The sequence below is a fragment of the Artemia franciscana genome, chromosome 12 (genome assembly GCF_032884065.1).
Source record: "Artemia franciscana chromosome 12, ASM3288406v1, whole genome shotgun sequence".
NCBI lineage: Eukaryota > Metazoa > Arthropoda > Branchiopoda > Anostraca > Artemiidae > Artemia > Artemia franciscana.
The window spans coordinates 12,327,071-12,347,741 of record NC_088874.1 but is presented as its reverse complement, the minus strand read 5'-3'; the positions used below and the strand labels follow the sequence as shown (position 1 = coordinate 12,347,741).

The window sequence follows — 20,671 nt, the reverse complement described above, 5'->3', positions numbered from 1 at the left end:
TTTTCCCAGTTTTGACTTGAAGTTTGATACCATATCACTGAAACTAAATTTAAAGGCAAAAAAGGCCCCGTAAAGGTACTTAAAACGAGAAAATCTTTAGGTGTACACGTCGTGAACAGGTTCTTGATAACAAGGGGTGAACTGCTATCATACACTATAGTTGTTGGCACTAGACCAAACACACAGGAAGTAATTACCAGTAATCCATAGTAGCAACCCGTATCTCTGTGCACCTCTATCAGGAAAACCCTACTGAATTGTCATTAATTTCAGATTTTTTCAATTATTTTCTATAACTTCTTACTTACCCTCGTATGATAATTAAACCGAAAAAACACAAAAAAGAAAGAATTCATAGAGGTAAAAATATATCTCTATATCTTAAATATATAAATATATCTAAGAACATAAAAATTTATAAAACGACAGAGGGTATTAAGTTGAAACCTTCAGGGTTATTACCATTATTACTTCTGCTCTTATTATTGAACTAAATCGAAAAGATGTAGGTGCATTCAGGTAGTCAAAATAGCATAGATAAAATGCCTTTAGTACAGACAATTTTGATTAGAATACACAGACTTTTAAATTATTTTCTGTAACCTTTTACTTGCCCTTGTATGATAACTCAACCCAAAAAGCACAAATTTTTAATATTTAAAAATTGCTGAGAAATGTTGTCCAACACATGAATTACAAGCGAAAACCTGCATTTTTATATATATTAAAAATTTTATTTTCTTAACTAATGACAAAAGACTGTTTCAATTAAAAACAACATGGAAATCATTTCAAAAAACCTTCTCCACAAAGACGTTTTTCAAAGAAACTTAATGGGCTACATTAAACAAAACATGGACAAACAACAATGTTAAATAATTTTTCAAGTGTAAAATTACCATTAATCACAATAAATAAATAAATAAAACCCTAAACAAACAGAAATTAAATAAATAACCGAGTCAGAATCAAAACGAGTAGAAACTAAGAGAAGTGGGACTGACACCCCCTATGCATTATAAACACCAGAAAATAAATTTCAATTTACCAAAAACAAAATGCGTTTTAAATTTTTTCTCTTTCTTTTAATTTAATAAATACAGAATTTTTTAAGACTTTCAGGAATGAATACCAGCATATATATATATTAAGCTGTCAATCGACACTCATTTGTTTTTCAGTAATCTTGGTTATGATGGTGATTTTTCTTCTTTTTTTAGATATTATGAGAAATGAAAATACATAGCTCGAAATAAGGTTTTGTTTCAACAGTGTTATGGCTTGCGTTGGTAATCTAAGAAATACAGGAAAATTTTCAGCAGTGACCTTCAATTAGGGGTTGTAAAACATCAGAAAGAACTTTTGAGCATGACTAGTAACCTACTAAATTCGAAAGTTGCTGCCAGGAAAGTCTCTTATGTTAGAACGAAAGTCTCTTATGTTACGTAGTCTCTTATGGAAAGTCTCTTATGTTAGAATGATGTGGGCGCCTTTTTACTTCTCTATGTTATGCAAACAAAATCACTAGAATTCATCCAACTACGGATTTTTTTCTAACCTGTATTTGCAATTACTGAGAACCCTAGACTAATAGGGTGCCAAAGATTGACTTTAAAACAGTTTCTTTTTTACTTGGTTGTTCAGTTGATGTTTTGTTAAAGCTTGTCTGAACTATATTTTTTGGAGACTATGCTCAAAACTATTTTATTTACTGGCTCTTAAGAATTATAAAGTAAAAAATATGCAGTGCTCGATTCATCTTTTCAGCTAATATTTACTCTTCATTTTGATAGTGCATGACTTTTCTGCAATGAAACTGCATATCCTACTGATCAATTTAGTAAAAATTTTTATTACTGCTGATGCAATATCTAAGCAGAGTTCTGTTTCGTTTTAACTTGGAAAATGTTTTGTAGAATCTAAGATTCAGGATACAGCCTTTAGTTTCCTGTGATACTAAAAAAAAAAAATTAACATCGTTACAGTTATGACAGCTAAATTATTTTACCTTTTGGTACAGATTCAGCAGCTTCCTTCAGCCATACCATCAGGTACCTCTCCAAGACACTATTCTCATAGCTAAAAATCATATTTTCAATATATTTTCTGGTTTCTTTGGAAAGTTTAGAAACCAAATGATCCTGTGGAGTATCGATAGTAAACAAAGGCTCGTCACCATCATAGGCAAGTCTGATGTTCAAACAAGAGGCAAGTTCTGGTAATACAACTGCCGGATTATCATTGAAACGCTTCTTGGTGTTTTCCATATATGTAACCAATTCAGAATGGTTCAACTGAAAGAAGGTGATTTTATTCTACAGCAGTTCCCACACAATTGTATATAAAGTCATAACAAGTGTCCACAAAAATTGCCATTGAAGTTGGATTGACATCTATAAGGACTTGGAACAAGAACATCAACATTGATACTTATTTATGGACAATTCCTTCCACATTTAGAGCAAATCAGAGACATCTGTTGAATTAGTGCCGTACAAATTAGAGCTCTCTTATCCCTCAAAAAAGATGTTAATTTTTATTTGATACAAACTTATCCTCAATTTTAGTGTTTATTGAGTTTTAGAACTAAATTGATTGACTCTAAATTACATACAAAAAAGACTCGTCGTATGGGTTGTCAGTGAAAATGTCTAATGTGCAAGGGAAACACCCAAGCGAGCAATGTTAATGCCTCCGAGATTGCACGAGTTGTTGATACGTCTATTATGAACTCTTTTAGTGGTTTCGAGAACGTAGTAATGACCCTAGATGTTAAGATTAAGGAGGCAGTTAAGGACTCTTTTGTTAACTTTTAAGATGAACTTGAATCGGAAATTGACACTCAGTTTAAGGCAATAGAAGATAGGATTCATACTCTTGAGCAATCCTCAGGAATGGCAAAGCATAAAAACGCCTTAAAAGATTTAGTGACCGCCGAAGTAGCTACATTGAGAGAAGCTTTAGATGAACAGTTCGAAAATCGCGTACAGACAATGATTGCCGAGGATCGTGAAAGACAAAAAAGAAAACTTAATATAGTGGTCTTCGGAGTTCATCCACAAACTGATGATACCCGATTTGTACGTGATTATTTGGCTAACGATTATGGAATCCCTGATGTTACTGTCCTGAATGTTCGCAGACTAGAAAACGTATCAACCGCGCCAGGACCCAGTACTCAACGTCCTATCCCGATTATCTTCTCAGTGGCAAATTTCAAACTAAAGAAATTAATCCTTCAGAAATCTTTCGAAAGAAAGGGTGCCATTCAATATAGAAATGACGTGTCAAAGCATGATCTCGAAAAAGACAAAGAGTGTATGAAAAACATACATAAGAGAAGATTGAATGGGGAAGTGGAGATAGTAATCAGAGGAAATAAGATTGTGTCAAAAAATTGCCAGACCTTGCGACGCGTCAGTCACCGTCGCAGGAGATGTCAGGGATCATAGATATATCTGGTACCCCTTTAAGACTTGTAAATAGTTCTATAAGTAGTGCTTCCATTTGTGATAGTACTAGTGAAGTTGGCTCTACGAAATATACAGGAACTGAATCGTATGTTAGTGCTAGATCGGATACCAGAAATTATGAACCCATATCAGATACCATTTCTTTTAAATCATGTGATTTTGGATCAAGCGAAGCTAATGACGACAATATTATTATTGAAAGACTTATGGTACTATATAGCAATGTAGACTGTATTACCACAAAAATGAACGAAATTAAGTTGGTGATGTCAAAGAGGCATGAAGTAAGTGTTTTTGCCTTCACTGAGGTGAAACCTAAACATGCTGCAATTGCTCTTACTGATACACAAATTCAAGTGCCTGGATTTGAACTACTCACCAATCTGTCAAAGCCAAATGGTAGAGGGATAGCAGTGTACGTCAGATCTCTGCTCCAGGTAAGAGCTCTTATAGTAAATTCAGATTACGAACCTTGGGTTGAGCAAATATGGATAGCGATTCTGCAGTGAAGTCTCCCTGTAGTCATAGGCTGTTTTTATAGAAGTTCCAGCTCCCCTTGTCAGACAAGTTCCCTTCTAGCAATTGCATATTCTATCAATAATGTCATGAAGCAATATTATAAGAACCTTCTTATTGTTGGAGATTTTAATTTACCAGAACTACAGTGGATTGATGGGTTTGCTGCTGCAGAAGGGGTTGAAAACTCAAATTGCCCACTTTTGGAGTGCCTTCATGAACATTCGCTATACCAAGCAATTGATTTTCTGACCACGTATAGAAGTGGGCAGAACCCAACCCTAATGGACCTTTTGCTTATTAATGACCATGAGACACTCATTAGTGTCGACTTGGAACCACCATTTGGAGCGAGTGACCATGTTGCAATTACTTGTAGGCTTAGATTGTACCCTTACCTTAGACCTTAGATCCTCCTGTGCCACCAGAGGCACCCAGAGCATCCACGAAGAGCCGCCAGTCATCCCGCATGTGCGCCGCTGCCCAAAAATCTTCCCACTGGGGCTGGATCGTCGTGTGGATGTTCGACAAATCTCGTTGGTAGGTGCGACGCATCGTGTTCTTGGGTCTACCTCTCCTGCGAGTTCCCTGGGGTTGCCACTCTAGGATCAGCCTAGGGATCCTGTCTTCCTTCATACGGATCACGTGCCCAAGGTAACGCCATCTACGTTGCCGGATGACGTCTGTGACCCTGGGCTGGCCTGTGATAGAGCGAACTATCTGGTTTGTGACGTGATCCCTCCAGTCGATGTTCAGAATACTCCGAAGGCAGTTGTTTTCGAAGGCTAGGATCCGTCTTTCTTGTTGCTGATTCAACTTCCAGCACTCACTGCTGTAGAGAAGTGCAGAAAGGACGTTGCTATTAAATAGTCTCAATTTCAGCTTCAGGGAATACTTTTTTGATCGCCATACTGGCTTTAATTGGTTAAAAGCTCCACTGGTTTGCCCAATCCTCTGCTGCACTTCTCGCTCACTTGATCCTGAGTTCTCCACAGCATTGCCGAGGTACCTGAACTCCACGACCTGCTCGATGGTTGAATCTCCGCATTTCATGTCCAGAGGGGAATCGGTTGTTGCCATACTCTTTGTCTTCACTGTGTTGATCTTGAGTCCAAGTCGGCTAGCATTTTCACGGATAGTATTAAGAAGATCCTGGAGTTTGGCCTTGTTCCTCTCCATCAAGGCAATATCGTCAGCAAAATCCAGGTCGACTAGCTTTTTGGCTTCTCCAATTTGGATGCCAAATCCTGTACAATCACGAAGTACGTAATCAATAACGAGGACAAAGAGTAACGGAGAAAGGACACAACCCTGTTTTACGCCGGACTTGATACGGAAATATCTGGTGTTCCCATCTTGGGTCCGAACACAGCATTCTGTGTTTTCATACAATGCAACGATTAGGGATACTATTTTTTCGGGGATTCCATAGTACCGCAGGATTTTCCAAAGCGAGTCTCGGTCGATGGAGTCGAACGCTTTTTCGAAGTCCACGAAAATCAGGTACATTTTCTGTCTCCATTCATTGGACTCCTCGATCATCATTCGTAGCACATAGATGAGGTCAGTGCAGGAACGGGACGGCCGGAAGCCATGCTGTTCGTCACGCAAGTGACTATCGAGGGCTGTCTGAATGCGCTGGAGAATAATCTGCACGAAGAGTTTACCCGGAGTCGAAATGAGACTAATGCCCCTCCAGTTGTCACATTTTGTCGCGTCACCTTTCTTAAAAAGTTTGATGAGCGTACTTTTTGTCCAATCATCAGGTACTTTCACAGACTTCCAAATGCTAGCAAAGAGTGTCAGCCACACATTCATACAGACGCTGATTTGGAGGTTCAAACAGGGGGTTACGGGGATGTCAGGCGGATCCAGAGGGCAGGGTCTGTTCAGAACCTTTTCGAAATGCAAGGCCCATATTTTGGCGATATCCGATGGGTCTGTGACAGTTTTGCCACTCGCATCCTTGACTGGTCCGTTTTCGTTTTGGCTTTTCCCACGATTTCGTTAGTAATCTTGTATACGGCTCTGGAGTCACCTCGTTTTGTCGCTTCCTCCGCCATGGCAGCTTTTTCCTCCAGAAGGTTGCGCTTGTCCCCCCTTGCACTTCTTTTGACTAGTTTATCCAGATCTCTGTACAGTTGGTTCTTTAGGACTGTGTCGTTGTATTCACCACCATTAAGAAGCTGCTGTTTTAGGTTGTGTTGGTCACCAATCAGGTTCCATGTCCTCTCGGATAGCCGTTGGTCTTTGGGCCTCTTGGCATACCCAACCGTAGCATCAGCCGTTTGGCTGTAAACCTCCTTGATGGTGTTCCAGGTCGACTCCAGACTGGCGTCAGTGTCATCATCTAGGGCGAGGGCTTTGAACTTGTTAGAGAGTGTAAGGGCAAACACATTTCGTATTGCCGGAGTGGAAAGCTTTGCAGAGTCGAAGGCGGGGTTTGCCTTGGGACTGGTCTTCGGTGCAGCCTTTAACTTCAATGATATCCTGGCTATCATTAGGGCGTGATCGGATGCCACGTCAGCTCCTCTGAAGGCTCTCACATCTTGTAGACTAGACTCCCATTTTCTATTTATCAGAAGGTGGTCGATTTGGTTGTGCGTTCTCCCGTCTGGGGAGTTCCAAGAATATTTGTGTATTGTTTTGTGTGCAAACATAGTACCCCGAATTATTAGGTCATTTGTCAGTGCAAAGTCCACTAGTAGCGTTCCGTTCTCGTTTATTTCGCCGAGTCCTTCGCTTCCCAGGACCTCAGGGCAGTAAGACTTATCATTCCCCACTTTGGCGTTGAAGTCACCAGCAGAGCAGATTAAGTCATGACTGGGAATGTCTTTTGCAACAGCTTGAAGGGTGTTGTAAAAGCTGTCCTTCGTCACGTCGTCTGCGGCGTTAGTTGGTGCATAGCACGCTACTAGGGTTAGTTTGGCATTGTTACCAGCGAATTGGGCTCTGATGATCCTTTCGCTAATGGGGGTCCATTTCGTCAGCACTTTTGAGGCTGGTTTGGAGAGCATTATGGCTACACCCGCTTCTTTATTTTTCTCGAGGCCACTGTGCAGGATAGTATCTGCAATTGGAATACATAATAAAATCGCAGAGTGGGTGCTCCAGTTTCTTTCCAGAAGAAAGCAAAGGGTGAAAATATTTGGAAAAAATGGACAGGTATTCTTTTCAGAAGAGGTGGAAGTATTAAGTGAAGTGCCCCAGGGAACCATCTTGGGACCAACTTTATTCAAAATTTATATTAATGATGCATCAACCACAGTCAAAAATAAAATAAGTCCTTATGCTGATGACTCCAAACTCATTGGACCTGTTGATACACCCAATAAGAGAGCCTCTATACAGAATAACCTGTGGGTACTTTCCCATCGGGCAACTTTGTGGAGGCTTGAATTCAATGTAAATAAATGTAGAACAATCCACTTTGGAAAGAAAAATGAGAAATGCCCTTATCATATGTTAGGGATGGATGGATCAAGACAGACTATTATCTCGTCTGAAGTGGAGAGAGACTTGGGGGTCATAGTCAATAAAGAATTAAAATTCACTATACACAAACAGACAGCTGTAGCCAAAGCACTCCACTAGCCCCCTCAACAAAGGTGACCAGCAGAAGTTAGAAACAGTCCAGAGACGGGCTACGAAAGCAATTGAAGGATGCAAATACTTAAACTACTCATCCCATCTGAAGAGGCTGAAACTCCCCACTCTTGTCTACAGATGTAAAAGGGGTGATATTATTATGATGCATAAGCTCCTGAATTATAACTCTCCATTAAATAAGCTATTTCAACTTGACCAGTCTGCCAGAACTAGGGGGCATAGTCAGAAACTATATCAGAAGAGAGCTGCCACTAGACTACGCAATAACTTCTTCTCTCACAGAATAGTGAGTTTGTGGAATTCTCTCACCAAAAAAGCAGCCACTACCCCCAGTGCTGAAAACCTTTAAAAGAGCCGTTGATGGAGAATGGTCATCAAAGCCTTGACGAACGTGGGATGCCGTTGAGATGTACAACCATCATCATCACTAACCAGCGATTCTACAGGATTTAATCCTTATTTTGCTGGACAATGCAATTTAAGGTAATTATGTCTAGTTTTTTTGTAGCTATGGTTATTTCTTCTTTGTTTATCCTTCCATAATATTGATGAATGCACCACGTTTCACTTTATTTATAGTAATATATTGATGTTTAGAGCAGTTGCAGCTTTCATCTAACTAAAAATATTATTTTCATCTTTCTCTAGGACTAGTTTTCAAGCTTGACTCTCCATTTTTGTACTCAAATATGTGTATTCATCAGAAAAAATTACAACTGAACGTGAAAGTCAATTTTATTTTGTCTCTATTAGCTGACAATAGTTTTGCACCAAAAGCAGTTGAAAGCATCTTGACTCAAGATGTTCAAAGAAAGTAGGGGAGGGATTCCAACATATGGCCATAAGCAAAATTAGCCTTAATGCAAGCAGTCACTAGCCACTCGCAACTATAGAAATGGTCACAGCCAAAACGTGCATTACTTTGTAATTCTTTACATTTTGATCAAAGAAATTAAACTTAGAAACCTTATCTCCTAAGGCACAGTCTTGCAAATGATTGAAAATGCAAACATATGTGATTTTTTTTTCTCTTCTGCTTCTTTTGAGTTGGATGTATTATATTCATTTTTTCGTGCTTTTAGTAAGCAATCTAGTGGCATAGCCAAAATTCCAAAGTAGGGAGAATTAAGGGATTTTCCTAGGATGGCTTGCAGCCTTTATGAGAGACATTAGGTTTTTAGAGCCAAATATGCTTATTTTTTACTCTTCTTTTATGAATACAGTATCAAAATTTTTGTCACAGAAGTTCGAGACTCAGAGCCTCAAATCAGCCTTCTTCTATCACTATCCCCTGTCTAAGGTATGATTAAAGTTCCTTGGGGCCCTGGGAAGAATAGAGTTATGTTGATATAACTACCATTCACTAGCCCTGAGTTGGCAGAGTGGGATTTATCTCCATTTAGTAGTACAGGATCCAGGGTTTATTCTCAGCTGCCATATGGCAAGAAATTACATAGGGATTATGCCTTGACATGTCCAATAATAAAAGAAGAAGAGCATCATTCCCTAAAATAAAACTTCTTTTCCGGCAAATAGAAAAGATTATTTTTAAATTGAAAATCAGGATTTTTCACACATATTACAAGAAATTTTTTGCCAGTTATTATTTTTGCAGAGGAAATTATTTTCAGGCGTTTTTTTTTCTCTTTTTGAATACCCAGACTAGTTTTTACTTCTTCCAAATACAATTTAGACAAAATTGTACATAGCTTATTCACTAGTTTTCTATAAACATACCAAAAACAGTTACCCTCTGGACTAGCAAATAGATCTCAATTTTCAAATTACAACAATTAATAAAACTGATATAGAGCAGGTATAGAACAACACATGCTAAATGGACGATAAGTCAGTATATGCATGTTTTTCCAAGTAAAATCTAGATTAAGCTTCTGTTTACCATGAATACATTTTTACTATGATAAACACAAAGGGATGGTAGTTTATAGATTCAATCCATATGTCATTTTTTGATCAATTCAAAAGTACCTGTGATTAGACTGGTAAATGCCTATAAATCAAACCAACAAATTACCAGAATAGTTATCACAATCAGAGAATCAATTCAGCTTTGTAACTCAAAAAAGTGAGGGTACCAAAACAAAAATGTAGCAGTACAAAACAGAATTTTACACACAAAAAGTACAAATTTAACAGTTTTAATGCTGGCCATTCCCTACTGTCTGCACATCTATTGCTTCTAATGTTAGGTAGCAAAAAATCCCACGTCAATATTTGCATTTACATTGTATAATCTAAACATAAATCTGAAAACTAAATCTAAATTTTCATTAATTATTTACATTTTATATTTTCATATTTAAATCTGAAAATTGATGTGGGATCACTAATCCATAACATAATCTTGGATAATTGACACACAAACCTGCTTAAAAGCTTCTTCCAATGTTTTTCGTTTCTTTGCTTTTTCTCTGTCTGCTTTCTTTGGAGAAAAAGTAGTAATTGTCTTTGCTAACTTCTCCTTCTTCACAGGAGCTTCTTTTGGTTTTCCAATATCAAGAGAAGAAAACTTAGTGTCAGTTGCAGACTCTAAAATTTTAAATGAAAGCTACATATTAAACCATTCATGCTGATGAATAGACAGGCGGAATTATATAGATTTTTAACCAGTTAAATTAACCATGAATGACAAATAGATCCTTACAGTCTCCCAAAAAGACTCTCTTGTAAGTAAAATGTGTGCCATGATAACAGTGACTAAAATTCTAAAAAAAAATTAGTCTGAACATAGAATATTAGAGGCATTACTCTATTACTGACTAAGCAAATAACCATACTCTTTCAATGTGTTTTCCCTTAGGTGCTTCATATTGAAGGGATGAACATAGAAACTTCAGATGAGGCTCATTAGATACATAACAGAGTTCTAGTGTCATTTTAAGAGTTTTGAGCAATTGGAGGGCAGCCAGCACCCCTCTTTTGCTATCCTGTTCCCAAGGCATTCAACCAAAATTTTGATGTGTTGTTTAATTTTATCCAAATAGTTGAAAAATCTAGTAAATAAGCCTCTGAGGCTGGCTTGACACAGCCTTTGGTGTGGAGGCCACCTATAATATAAATTCCCAAATATTTGCACATAGGTTTTATAATGAAAAAAGGGGGCAGGGTTTATTCTGATGCATTATGAGTGGTTAGCTCAAAACTTTCTAGGATCTTACTCTGAGTCAAAAGAATCAAGCATTTTGCTTGGGGGTAGGGTTAGGAGGGCAAAAAACTTTTATTTTTGGTTTTCTTAAAACTTGCAACTGTAAGTCTTTGGGCCATGAGAAACCTATTGTAGATAATAAATTGTTCTGCAGCAAAATACTATCCAATTGTTCTACTGAAAGACTATGAACCAAAAAGGAATGGTTTTAGAAACCAAGGAGGGGGTCATTATGTTGTAAATCAAAATTTGAAATGCCTTTCCAATGGCAGAAAGTGACTGGAGGACAACTAATCTCTCTCCTGATATCCAGCCCACACAAGGCCAATACAATTGGATCAAAATTTTGAGAGTCTGAGATATATTGAAAGATCTAAAAAGTATGGCCCTGTGATTAACATCATTCTCACAGCTTGGAACAATGGCTCTTAATCTTATAAATTACCTGCTGTTTATAGACAAATTATAGTGGAAAAGCCAGCTATGATGGTCTTGGTTCCTCAGTCAGGCATGACCTCCTAGGGGTCATTTCTATGCACACTCAAGTTTTCAAATGTAATATTTTTGGAATTGTTTGTGGGATTGAGTTGAATTTGTAAGGGAATGTTGATGATCAACCAGATCTCAAATTTTTAGTCTCAAGAGTTTGACCTCAAGAGATTTGATATTCTTACAATACATTCCAAGAAGTGTCAAGTCATCTACATATTTTCATCTTCAAAGGAACTTATTGCCAGTTTTATAAGTCATCATCATAAATAAATAGGTATCATCATATTTTTTATTATTATTACAAGTTGTTTATTCTTATTTTTACAAGTTTATGTGTGATGAGTAGGCTTACACACTGCAGTAGGATAAAAGATGTACAAGAAAAGATCATGCATTGTTGACTAGGCTAGGTAGACCTCACTTTAAGCCAAAATGCTTGGAAGATGGGTTCTATTGATATATTTAACACCTGAATTTGACTCAACAAATTTTATTTTCAAATTGGCTAAGGGTAATGCTTTACTTTTGTCACAAGCTTTTGAAAATGCATATTACTGCATATAGTAAGATTCTTATAATTGCATTTTGTTGTTGTTGTTTAGTTGACATTTGAGCAAATCAACTGCTTATATATGTGTGATCCTCTTTTAAAATTTGGGCTTATGAAGCCACATCACTTTGAAAAACACACAAATAAAATTTTGGCACAGGCCATGTCAACACTTAAGATATCTTGGAAGAGTACTAGGACGTGGTACAGAGTGTTCTTGCATAAATAATTGGCACTAGTATGAATATCACACCTCTATTCTGCTAATATTGCTTAAAATATCTGTGAAAAGAAACATTTCAAAAGAAACAATTGCATTTTGTTTCTTTGTCATTATTACAGATGCATATCCATTTATTAGCTTTTTAAAATCCCTCTCTAGCAAAACTAAAAATGCATAAAGTGGGCAAGGTATTGAAGCCAAGGGAAATGTTGGGGTTGGGCAATATGAATGAATAATGACATAAAAACAATATGCAATCATCAGAATCTAGCTATATGCAGGAATTCAAAAAAACTAAAAATAAACCCACAAAAAAACTAAAATATCTTCCCTTTGAACTTTTAACACCACACAAGCTTGCCCTTGACTAACTGCAATTTCTAGGGAAAATAGGGTGTAATGATGAAAGATCATGACCATAAAAAACAAGGCTTAACTAATCAGACCTCACCCTGCTGCCTGCAGGGCTCTTGGACTAATATGATTTGCTCTATAGGCAATGTCACCTGTAAACAAAATTAGACATTGCACTGCCTACCTTCTGTAATATTAAACTAATTGCTCTGATTTGCTAGTTCAAATTTTGTCATAGGCCAAGGCCTATGTGTTAGGTTTTAGAGAAGGAGTGGAGGTGGGTACTTTAAAATACCTTCCCAGGACATACTTTAGCCTGTAGACCTATCCTTGAAAGTTTCATTTTTCTAACCTAAACCCTTTCCAGGATAGCAAGAAGTCAATTAAGTAGAATTTTACTGATGGGGTTTGAGGATAAGGCATAGTGAGAGCACCCTTAAAATTTGTTGACAACAATTTTCTGCATAGGCTAGGCTATGAAGAAAGAAGTTTTCTCAGTAGTTCTAATTCAGCATTTATACTGTCTTCTAAAATAGTTGACCGAAAAAAATTGCATCTTGATGAACCAAATTGCAAAGTAGGCTATTTTACTAAGCTAAAGTGTCCCTAACATAGCCTAGATCTAATCCATACTCAATTCTTCCAGCTTAGGTGCCCTCTGCATAAGTTTAGCTTTTTCGTCTTTAGATATCTTCATCTTAGTAGTTCCATTAACTTTGTTCTTCTTTGTCTTTCCCACAACTTCCCACTCCATTTTGAAAAATAGGCTCCTTCACTGCTTCTATTAACTTTGATTTCAAGACTGTACTGTTCATTCACCAGTAGCGCCTAAAATAAAACAGTTAAAATCAGTGTTTCCACTTCACATGCTTCGAAAATCGGTATGGCGTGCCTAAAAATCGGTAGAAAATCGGTAGATGGTGTCACGCTATCGGTAGAAAAATCGGTAGGGAATTTCTAGACATGCCCAAACCCTCTAAATGCATGTTAAGTTCACAAAAATGCTCAATTTTCTGCTGAAGTCTTAGATCAATTCAGAATTAGACCACTCTACAACGGTCTATCGACTTACGGTTGATCATACGACGATTTAAAGCAATGTTTTCTTTAAATCTACAAAGTAATGGGGCGTTGTTTGATCTCGTTGTGATAACGACGATTACGAAATGCTGCAGTCGTCGCAAATGCAGCGCTTGCAGTGGTTCTTGTAAATCGCTAGTATACTAATATGGTATACTCTTGAGCTAGCGGCGATTCTAAAATGTTGCAAACGTGGCATTTGCAGTAGTTGCTGCAAATCTGCAGTGCCTGTGAATCCGAATTCTCAAATAAGGGAAGAACGATTTTCATGTATTAATTAAATTGGCATTTGGTATTTATGCCTACGCGGGAACAAGATATGTTTAGACACGAATATATTGCCTGGCACGAGTGTAAACATAGATGCTAGCTAGACACGCATGAGAACGAGGCTTAAAAAATGCACTTTCAATATCCTTAGTTATTATTAATGGAATCCTATTCTACTGAATCAGGTATTGTTCATCATAGTAAAGCATTTAAAATTGGACTTCACAAACAACAGATGAGATACTGGATTCAAATGATTAAAGCAACTGCAAACGAGGGAATCAAGCCTATGATGATATCGGTAGAATACGTTGATTGAATTCTAATCTACTTAGTTAGGTACATTTCATCATAATAAATCAATAAAGCACACTTTGGAACAGTGGCAGTTTCAAATATCTAATGTAACATAAAACAGAAACTTTTGCTACTATAGACTAACTTTGATCACTCATATACACTCTTAAACTGTCACAGATGCTCTTACTTCTTTTAGCCGTTTCTTTAGTTCATGATCAACTATCAGCGACGAAGAATGCATATTCATCCTCTTCGTCCCGCATTTAGTACGGGAGATGGCAGATAAGGTCAGTGTCCACAATTTATTTTGTTTATCAGTCTTCACCTCTTTTAAAGTGCTGAAAAGACGTTCTGCAACAACATTCGAGAAAGGTAGTAAAAAGAAAAAGTAAATAACCTGCCTTAGATTTATAAACCTTGGTCGACCACTTGAGGTAACAATGGAAAAAACGAATCTACAATATTCTACAATATTCTACCTTCGGAACATCAACAGAGCTTTGTTCACGCCATTCCCAGTTAATGGCAGCTCTAATACATGTAGGAGGGAAATACTTAACTGGACATGGAGCAAGACTAGAAAGATTGAGTTTAGCAGTATTCGAAGGCCTACAAGACAGGACATCTCATACAAATCATCATCAAATACGAACCCGGTTTTGATCTGTGAAACCACTTTCTTGTAAAATTCTTTTGCTGTGAGGTATACCTTTATCTCTTTATTATGGTTCACCTTAGGGTCGCGCTCTACAAGCTCTGAAATAGCGAGCTGGGCATTCAGTCCAAGATAAATATTTTGGATATCTACATAATAATTGTCATCATTTACATTAACATCTAGTGGATTCTTCATACCATTTACATATTCTACCTCAAGAAAGTTCTTGGAGAGATTTGCAACAAGTCTTTATTTTTTAATTTAAATGTATTGAAAAGGGGGGACTGTGATTTGAAAAGAGCATTGAAGTCCGCAAACATGCCCAAAATATAGTCCATGGACATCATCACTATTCTCATAAAGGGGTTTTCAAGCCACAAAGAGCTAAATCGTTTCCATGGATAGGATCATCAAAGACAGCCTCAGTAAAATATAATGTGAGAGCATCCCATTGCTCAAGAATCATTTGGACGCAGCTATGTACATATAACCATCTAGTTTGTCCAGGGGACAATATCTTGTGATTGTCAATTTCTAAGAAGTCTTGGTAGGCTTTCAATGAATTCACTCGTTTTGCATTATGACTGAGGTAGCTGTGAATGGTTCCGGGATTTTTCTAAATCGCACTGTTCGCAGTCACACCTATTATGTTCAATTAAAAAGAAAAAAATTGGCAAAAAATCGGCAAAAGTCGGTAGAAAATCGGTATTTCGGTAGGCTTGAAATTTATTCGGTAGAAAGGTCCGAAAATCGGTAGATCTACCGATAAATCGGTAGAAGTGGAAACACCGGTTCAAATGCCCCAGGTTCTTTTACTTGTCCGATTACTTATCTGACTAATCCAAGTGTTTTATGAGACGCACATAACGTCAGAGGCTGCTCGGATTAGCCCCTCGAACGCTCAGGATTACTTGTCCGTGGGAGTCCTGTGGTGGCGCAGTGGGTTTGACCTTAGCTTGAGGCCTTTTTTCGCGTCAACCAAAGAGACTGTTTGAGCTCAACCACTCGGTGTGGTTGAGCTCAACCGCTGTTTTTGCGTGAAACAGTGACAAACCAGGTTGTCATGAAAAGTGATTTTGCGTGAAACAATTGACTGGGGGTGCGTTTCTTTACTTGTCCAATGGGATTTTTACTAATCGAGGTTTAACCCCTAAAAGATAGCAACAAATACTTGTCTGGCCACGTGTCACTGAAAACGGCAAGATTAATTGCGAGAATAGCAACATTGGTCACGTGTATGTCATTGACCCCGTTCAGTGTAAACAAAGCGTGAATTGATTAACAGATCTTTAGAGGCAGCAGTAAGTAAAATTTTTATTGTGTACATCCTAAGTTACAAATACCAGGTAATATAGCCTTTTTTTGGGGGGGGGGGAGATTCTACTTCAGCACAGCTGTTTATGTTTTAGTTACTTTTCTGCTGTTGTTGTTACGAAACTGTTATATTATGTTACCGATTATTATTAGTTGCTTTTTAGCTAGTTCTAAATTTGTTTTCATAGTTCGTGGTAATAAACTGAGTATCCCCCTCAACAGACCCTTCCCCCATCGCAGGTGGTTGGTCTTCAATCACTTTCGACTTCTTTGAAAAGGATTAGAGCTCTGAAATTCTGATGTAGTGAGCACCCTCCGAAGTTTCTGCGATCGCGAGGTGGAGTTGGGGATGGAAAGGGGAGTCTCCCTCCTATAAAGAATAAACTCTGCTCATTTTAGCGCCTAATATTTCTCTTTACTTCCATAATAACAGTATTGCCCAGAAATCGAGACGATTAAATATTAATTTTACATTTGATGTTTTTCTAAAGTTTTTTTTTTAGCGTGAATCAAACGCCCATCTCAGAATTTCATTCGGTAGTAGGTAGTAGGAAATGTGCTTTCCCAAGCTCTATTCCTAATAACACACCTTTCTAACTGATAAAAAACCTTTGTTCTGTGCCTCAGAGCCTAGCCTACTAGCCTTTGAAAGCTAGGCCTAGCTCTCTAGAAAACCTTAATATTTTATAAGCACAGACAAGATTATGCTACTTACATCCTAAATCTGAAGTAATCTCCAATATAACTGTATTACTATGCTCTCTGCATATAATTTTATAAGTCTTGTCAGTATGCCTATATTCCATCTGAAATTTCTGAACTGAACGTACAAACTCAATAGACAGTTCAATTGCAAATAGAACTTGAATCCCACCCTCTTCCCAAGGGACTTGATAGGCTTCCTTAGAATTATTAATCATACTACTCCACTATAAACATAGCTTATCTACAAAACCCATAGCTTATCAACAGGTGAGTCACATGCACATGGTCGTCTGACGTCACAATCCTCAAATAATCTTTTTATTTGGGGGTTATAAAGTGCCAGCCCACGGACAAGTAATCTTGAGCGTTTGTGGGGATAATCCGACTAACCTCTGACGTCATATGTGTCTAAAGAAACGCTTGGATTAATCAGATTAATAATCGGACAAGTAAAGAAACGCACCCTGGTTGAACTCTAATTTAACCAGAACTGTCATTGTTTTTAACCGTAGGGTTCTACCATTCATAATTGTTGGTTGATCTTTTCAGGCGTCGATTTCGAAAAGAAGAATTCGTAGGCTATAAATAAGTCTATATAAAATAAGAATTATAAGCTGACAAATAGAATTCTAGCCACGCAAAAGTAAGGTTTAATTTTGTTTTTTTTTTTCGTTAGGGCTATTTGGATAAATGTTGGGTTATATCCTGCAATTTGATTCACATAGGCCTTAATACAGGAAGTCAAGAGTTTGAATATGCTTTTGAAAACTTATGTAGATACTTGGAAATCTTTGTTTCATCCTTTTGATGCCCTAGACTTGACTTTAGCTTGGTAATTTGGCTTCAGAGATAAAACCTTGATGAAGCAAGACCCTAGTGGTTATAAAGCATTGTTAATCCAATTACTATTCTTACTAGATGCTTCAAGATGTGTTGCATCTTTGTCAGAACTCTTTACATTTCAGCCTTACCCTATAGGGCCATGGATAAATTTTCAGGTCAAACTCTAGTTTGGCTACTGTTTGCTATCTTAGAAATGGGTTAAGTCAGGAAAATAGAACTTCCAGTAATGAATCCAAAGCAAAAAATATGTAAAATTCTAGTTTAGCTAATTTTCATTATCTTGGAAAGGGAATAGGTTGCAAGAATGAAACTCAGTAATTAATCCAGGGTCAAAAACACTCTGGGAAGGTACTGCCAGGCTTCTATGTCAACCCTTTTCTGATTTCTAAGTCTTAGATAATTGCTTACTCAAAAGGTCTATACCTATACTATTGAAATTTTGACAAAACAAGATTTACCTTAATTTTTAATTATCAGTTTCTTTTTCTCTGGCTTTAGCTCTTAAAATGCAATTCCTTTTATTTGAGTAGCATTTTAAGCCATATCAATATTTTTTTTTTCAAAATTTAGGAAATGTCTTTGCATATCTTTAAAACCTTATAAAGTGGATTGAGGAAAGCTGTGAAACAGTTTCTCTGTACTCCATGTAAGCAGACCTTCCCAGAACATACTTTAGCCTTTAGACCCATCCCTGAAAATTTTTTTTTTCAATCTCACCCCCTGGTGCTCTTTTACACATTGTATAAATTGTGAAGAAATGCCTGTCCCCTTGCTAAAAGTCTTAGAAGTATCTTATATCAAAATACACCTGATACAGTTTAATTTTTTAGAGATGACACAGAATAGCATTAAAGCTGAGTATTTGCTTTGCAAGAAATGTGTCCCTTCTGTTGTAAAGCATTTTGGATAGACACTAATCTAACCATGGACATATTGCTGTTGCAAATGGTTTTGCTTAAAATGGTTTGGAAAACAAATAGCAAATGTAAATTTGCTTTTTTATCATTATTTAAGACTAGAATATCACAAAGCTATGCAATCACATTGCTTATTGTATCTTAAGTAAATACAATCCCTGATGGAGTTTTGTTGATACCTGTCTTAAAATTAATTTGTCTAAATAAAATATATTGTTTATGGGACAGTAGAGAAAAGCAACAACCATGAATTGAGTTTTTTTCAATATTTCTTTTTTCAAATAATAGTTCTCTGGTCACATTTGTGTTCCTTGCTAAGTTGTTGGCACTCTGGTTTGGGAATCCTTTGTCCAAGGGGTACAGGTTTAATTCCTGGCATTGCTAGTGTATTGGGTTTTTACCAGCTAAGTATTCACCATGCTAGTTTGCATCTTAAGTAAAGCAATCCCTGCTGGAGCTTTGTTGACACCTGCCTTACAATAACTTGTCTAAGTAAAATACAATGTGTATTGAAGATTAGTAAAAATGGCTGTAAATCCATCTTGTTTTTTTTTCAATATTTTTTTTTTTTAATAGTTGTTCTACTCTGGTTGTAATAATGTTCTTGGCTAAGTGGAAAGCACTCTTAGTAAGAAATCCTTTGTCCATGGGGTACAGGTTTGATTCCTAGTATTGCCTGTTTGTTTGTTTTAAATGGGGGTCAGTGATGTTAGACAGATGTAAACCAGCTCTAAATAGGCAAATGGAGAAATATGCAAAAGGTAAGCAGGGAGGGTGTACAAAAGCACAAGATTTCTGGCCCCCAGCCCTTAATTGTAATTCTTGGCCAAAGGGTCACAAAGTGGAAATTAGCACTGCCAGTTTAGACCTTGATGTGTCAGTGCTGCCATACTTACTTACTTGCATATTGGTGTTGAGTTTGCCCACATTTTATCTTCATTACTATCTAAAATCATTTAGACATTCAGCAAACTGTCTCAAACCACAATTAGTATTGAATAGTTTTTGGGCCTTACTGACTTTCCCTTTATAGCAAAGGTTTATTGTTGTGTATAATGTAGATATTTTAAAGTAATCAATCATTAAGAAGTCCCTTTTAGTTTTATCAAGTTTTTGAGTAATAAACCTTTTTAATTACCTTAAAATATTTATTCAGGTCCTTTACTATTGGCTGCCCTTTATATTACAATAATGATTGAAATATATTGTGGCAACTAAAAATTTGGATAATCCAACCTATTTTACCATCTTAAGGTTGTTTACAAAGGTGTATGAAATATTTAAGTACTGACTTAGCTACAGAAAACCTCTAGATATAATAAAATGTAAGCAAGATGGCTCTTACTTTGACCATATCTATGGAAGCACTAATGAGAGAGTGGGTTATTTGATGCATTTGTAGGATTGAGTGAGATGAGAAATGAAGTGTAGGCTTGATGAGAGATAGCTGGTGAATGTGATGAGGGATGAATGTTTTGCAAGATTTTAAAATTTTGGACAATGTCTCATGTTGACAGTAGAGTGCAGAAGTAAAATTTGGTAATTTTTTTTCTTTGTTTCTGTTATGTTAGACAATATTGAATATTCTAAAGTGAAGTTTCTTTTTTGTTTGGAATTGTGATGGCCCTAGGGCTTTAGTGCAATACAAATTACTAATGTTTATTCACTTTCTTTAAACAAACACAAGGTCTATGTCTCCTAGCTTTAACAAAGTCAAATGTAATTTTAAGACCAGGGATTTCAAAGTAGGTCAAATGAACTTCTGGTAAAAATGAGCAATTTATGAAACATCTAGATTAAAAAAAGTCTTTTAGACAACAAAGAAGACAATTGAATAAAGAAAAGTACCTTATATCATAATTGTTGTGCACCCTTAAGATAGAAATGAACAAAGCTTCAATTAAGATTCTGTTTTGTTTAAACAGACAGAAGGGACAAACCTCCAAGCTTTGACAAATACAATCTCACTTTGTGGCTCCTATCTTTTCAAAGGGGACTTTCTTTGGATTTTTTCTATCCAACTAAAACTGAAAAGGACAGCATGATATACAAGTGACTTTCCAATTACCCTACATAGCAAGAGAAAATCATTAAGTTAGGCTATGCTTTATCTCAATCCCCCTCCCAATGTGCAGAAATATGGCTCAAATTTCATATTTTCAATGCATTTAACCTCCTGTCACCTGTTTTTCTAGTTATTG

General features: G+C 36.8%; 1 protein-coding gene across 1 annotated transcript in view; it reads right to left on the bottom strand.

Moving 5' to 3' along the window:
• The window catches only part of LOC136033699 (uncharacterized), a 65,606-nt gene extending 52,371 nt beyond the window's left edge, over positions 1-13,235 (bottom strand). Inside the window, exons 1-3 of the mRNA XM_065714548.1 lie at positions 13,017-13,235; positions 9,985-10,148; positions 2,009-2,294 (exon numbers count right to left, since the gene is read on the bottom strand). Of these exons, the coding sequence (XP_065570620.1) occupies positions 2,009-2,294; positions 9,985-10,148; positions 13,017-13,137 (571 nt within the window). The 5' untranslated portion in view covers positions 13,138-13,235. The remainder of the gene's footprint in view (positions 1-2,008; positions 2,295-9,984; positions 10,149-13,016) is intronic.
• Positions 13,236-20,671: the final 7,436 nt, after the last annotated feature.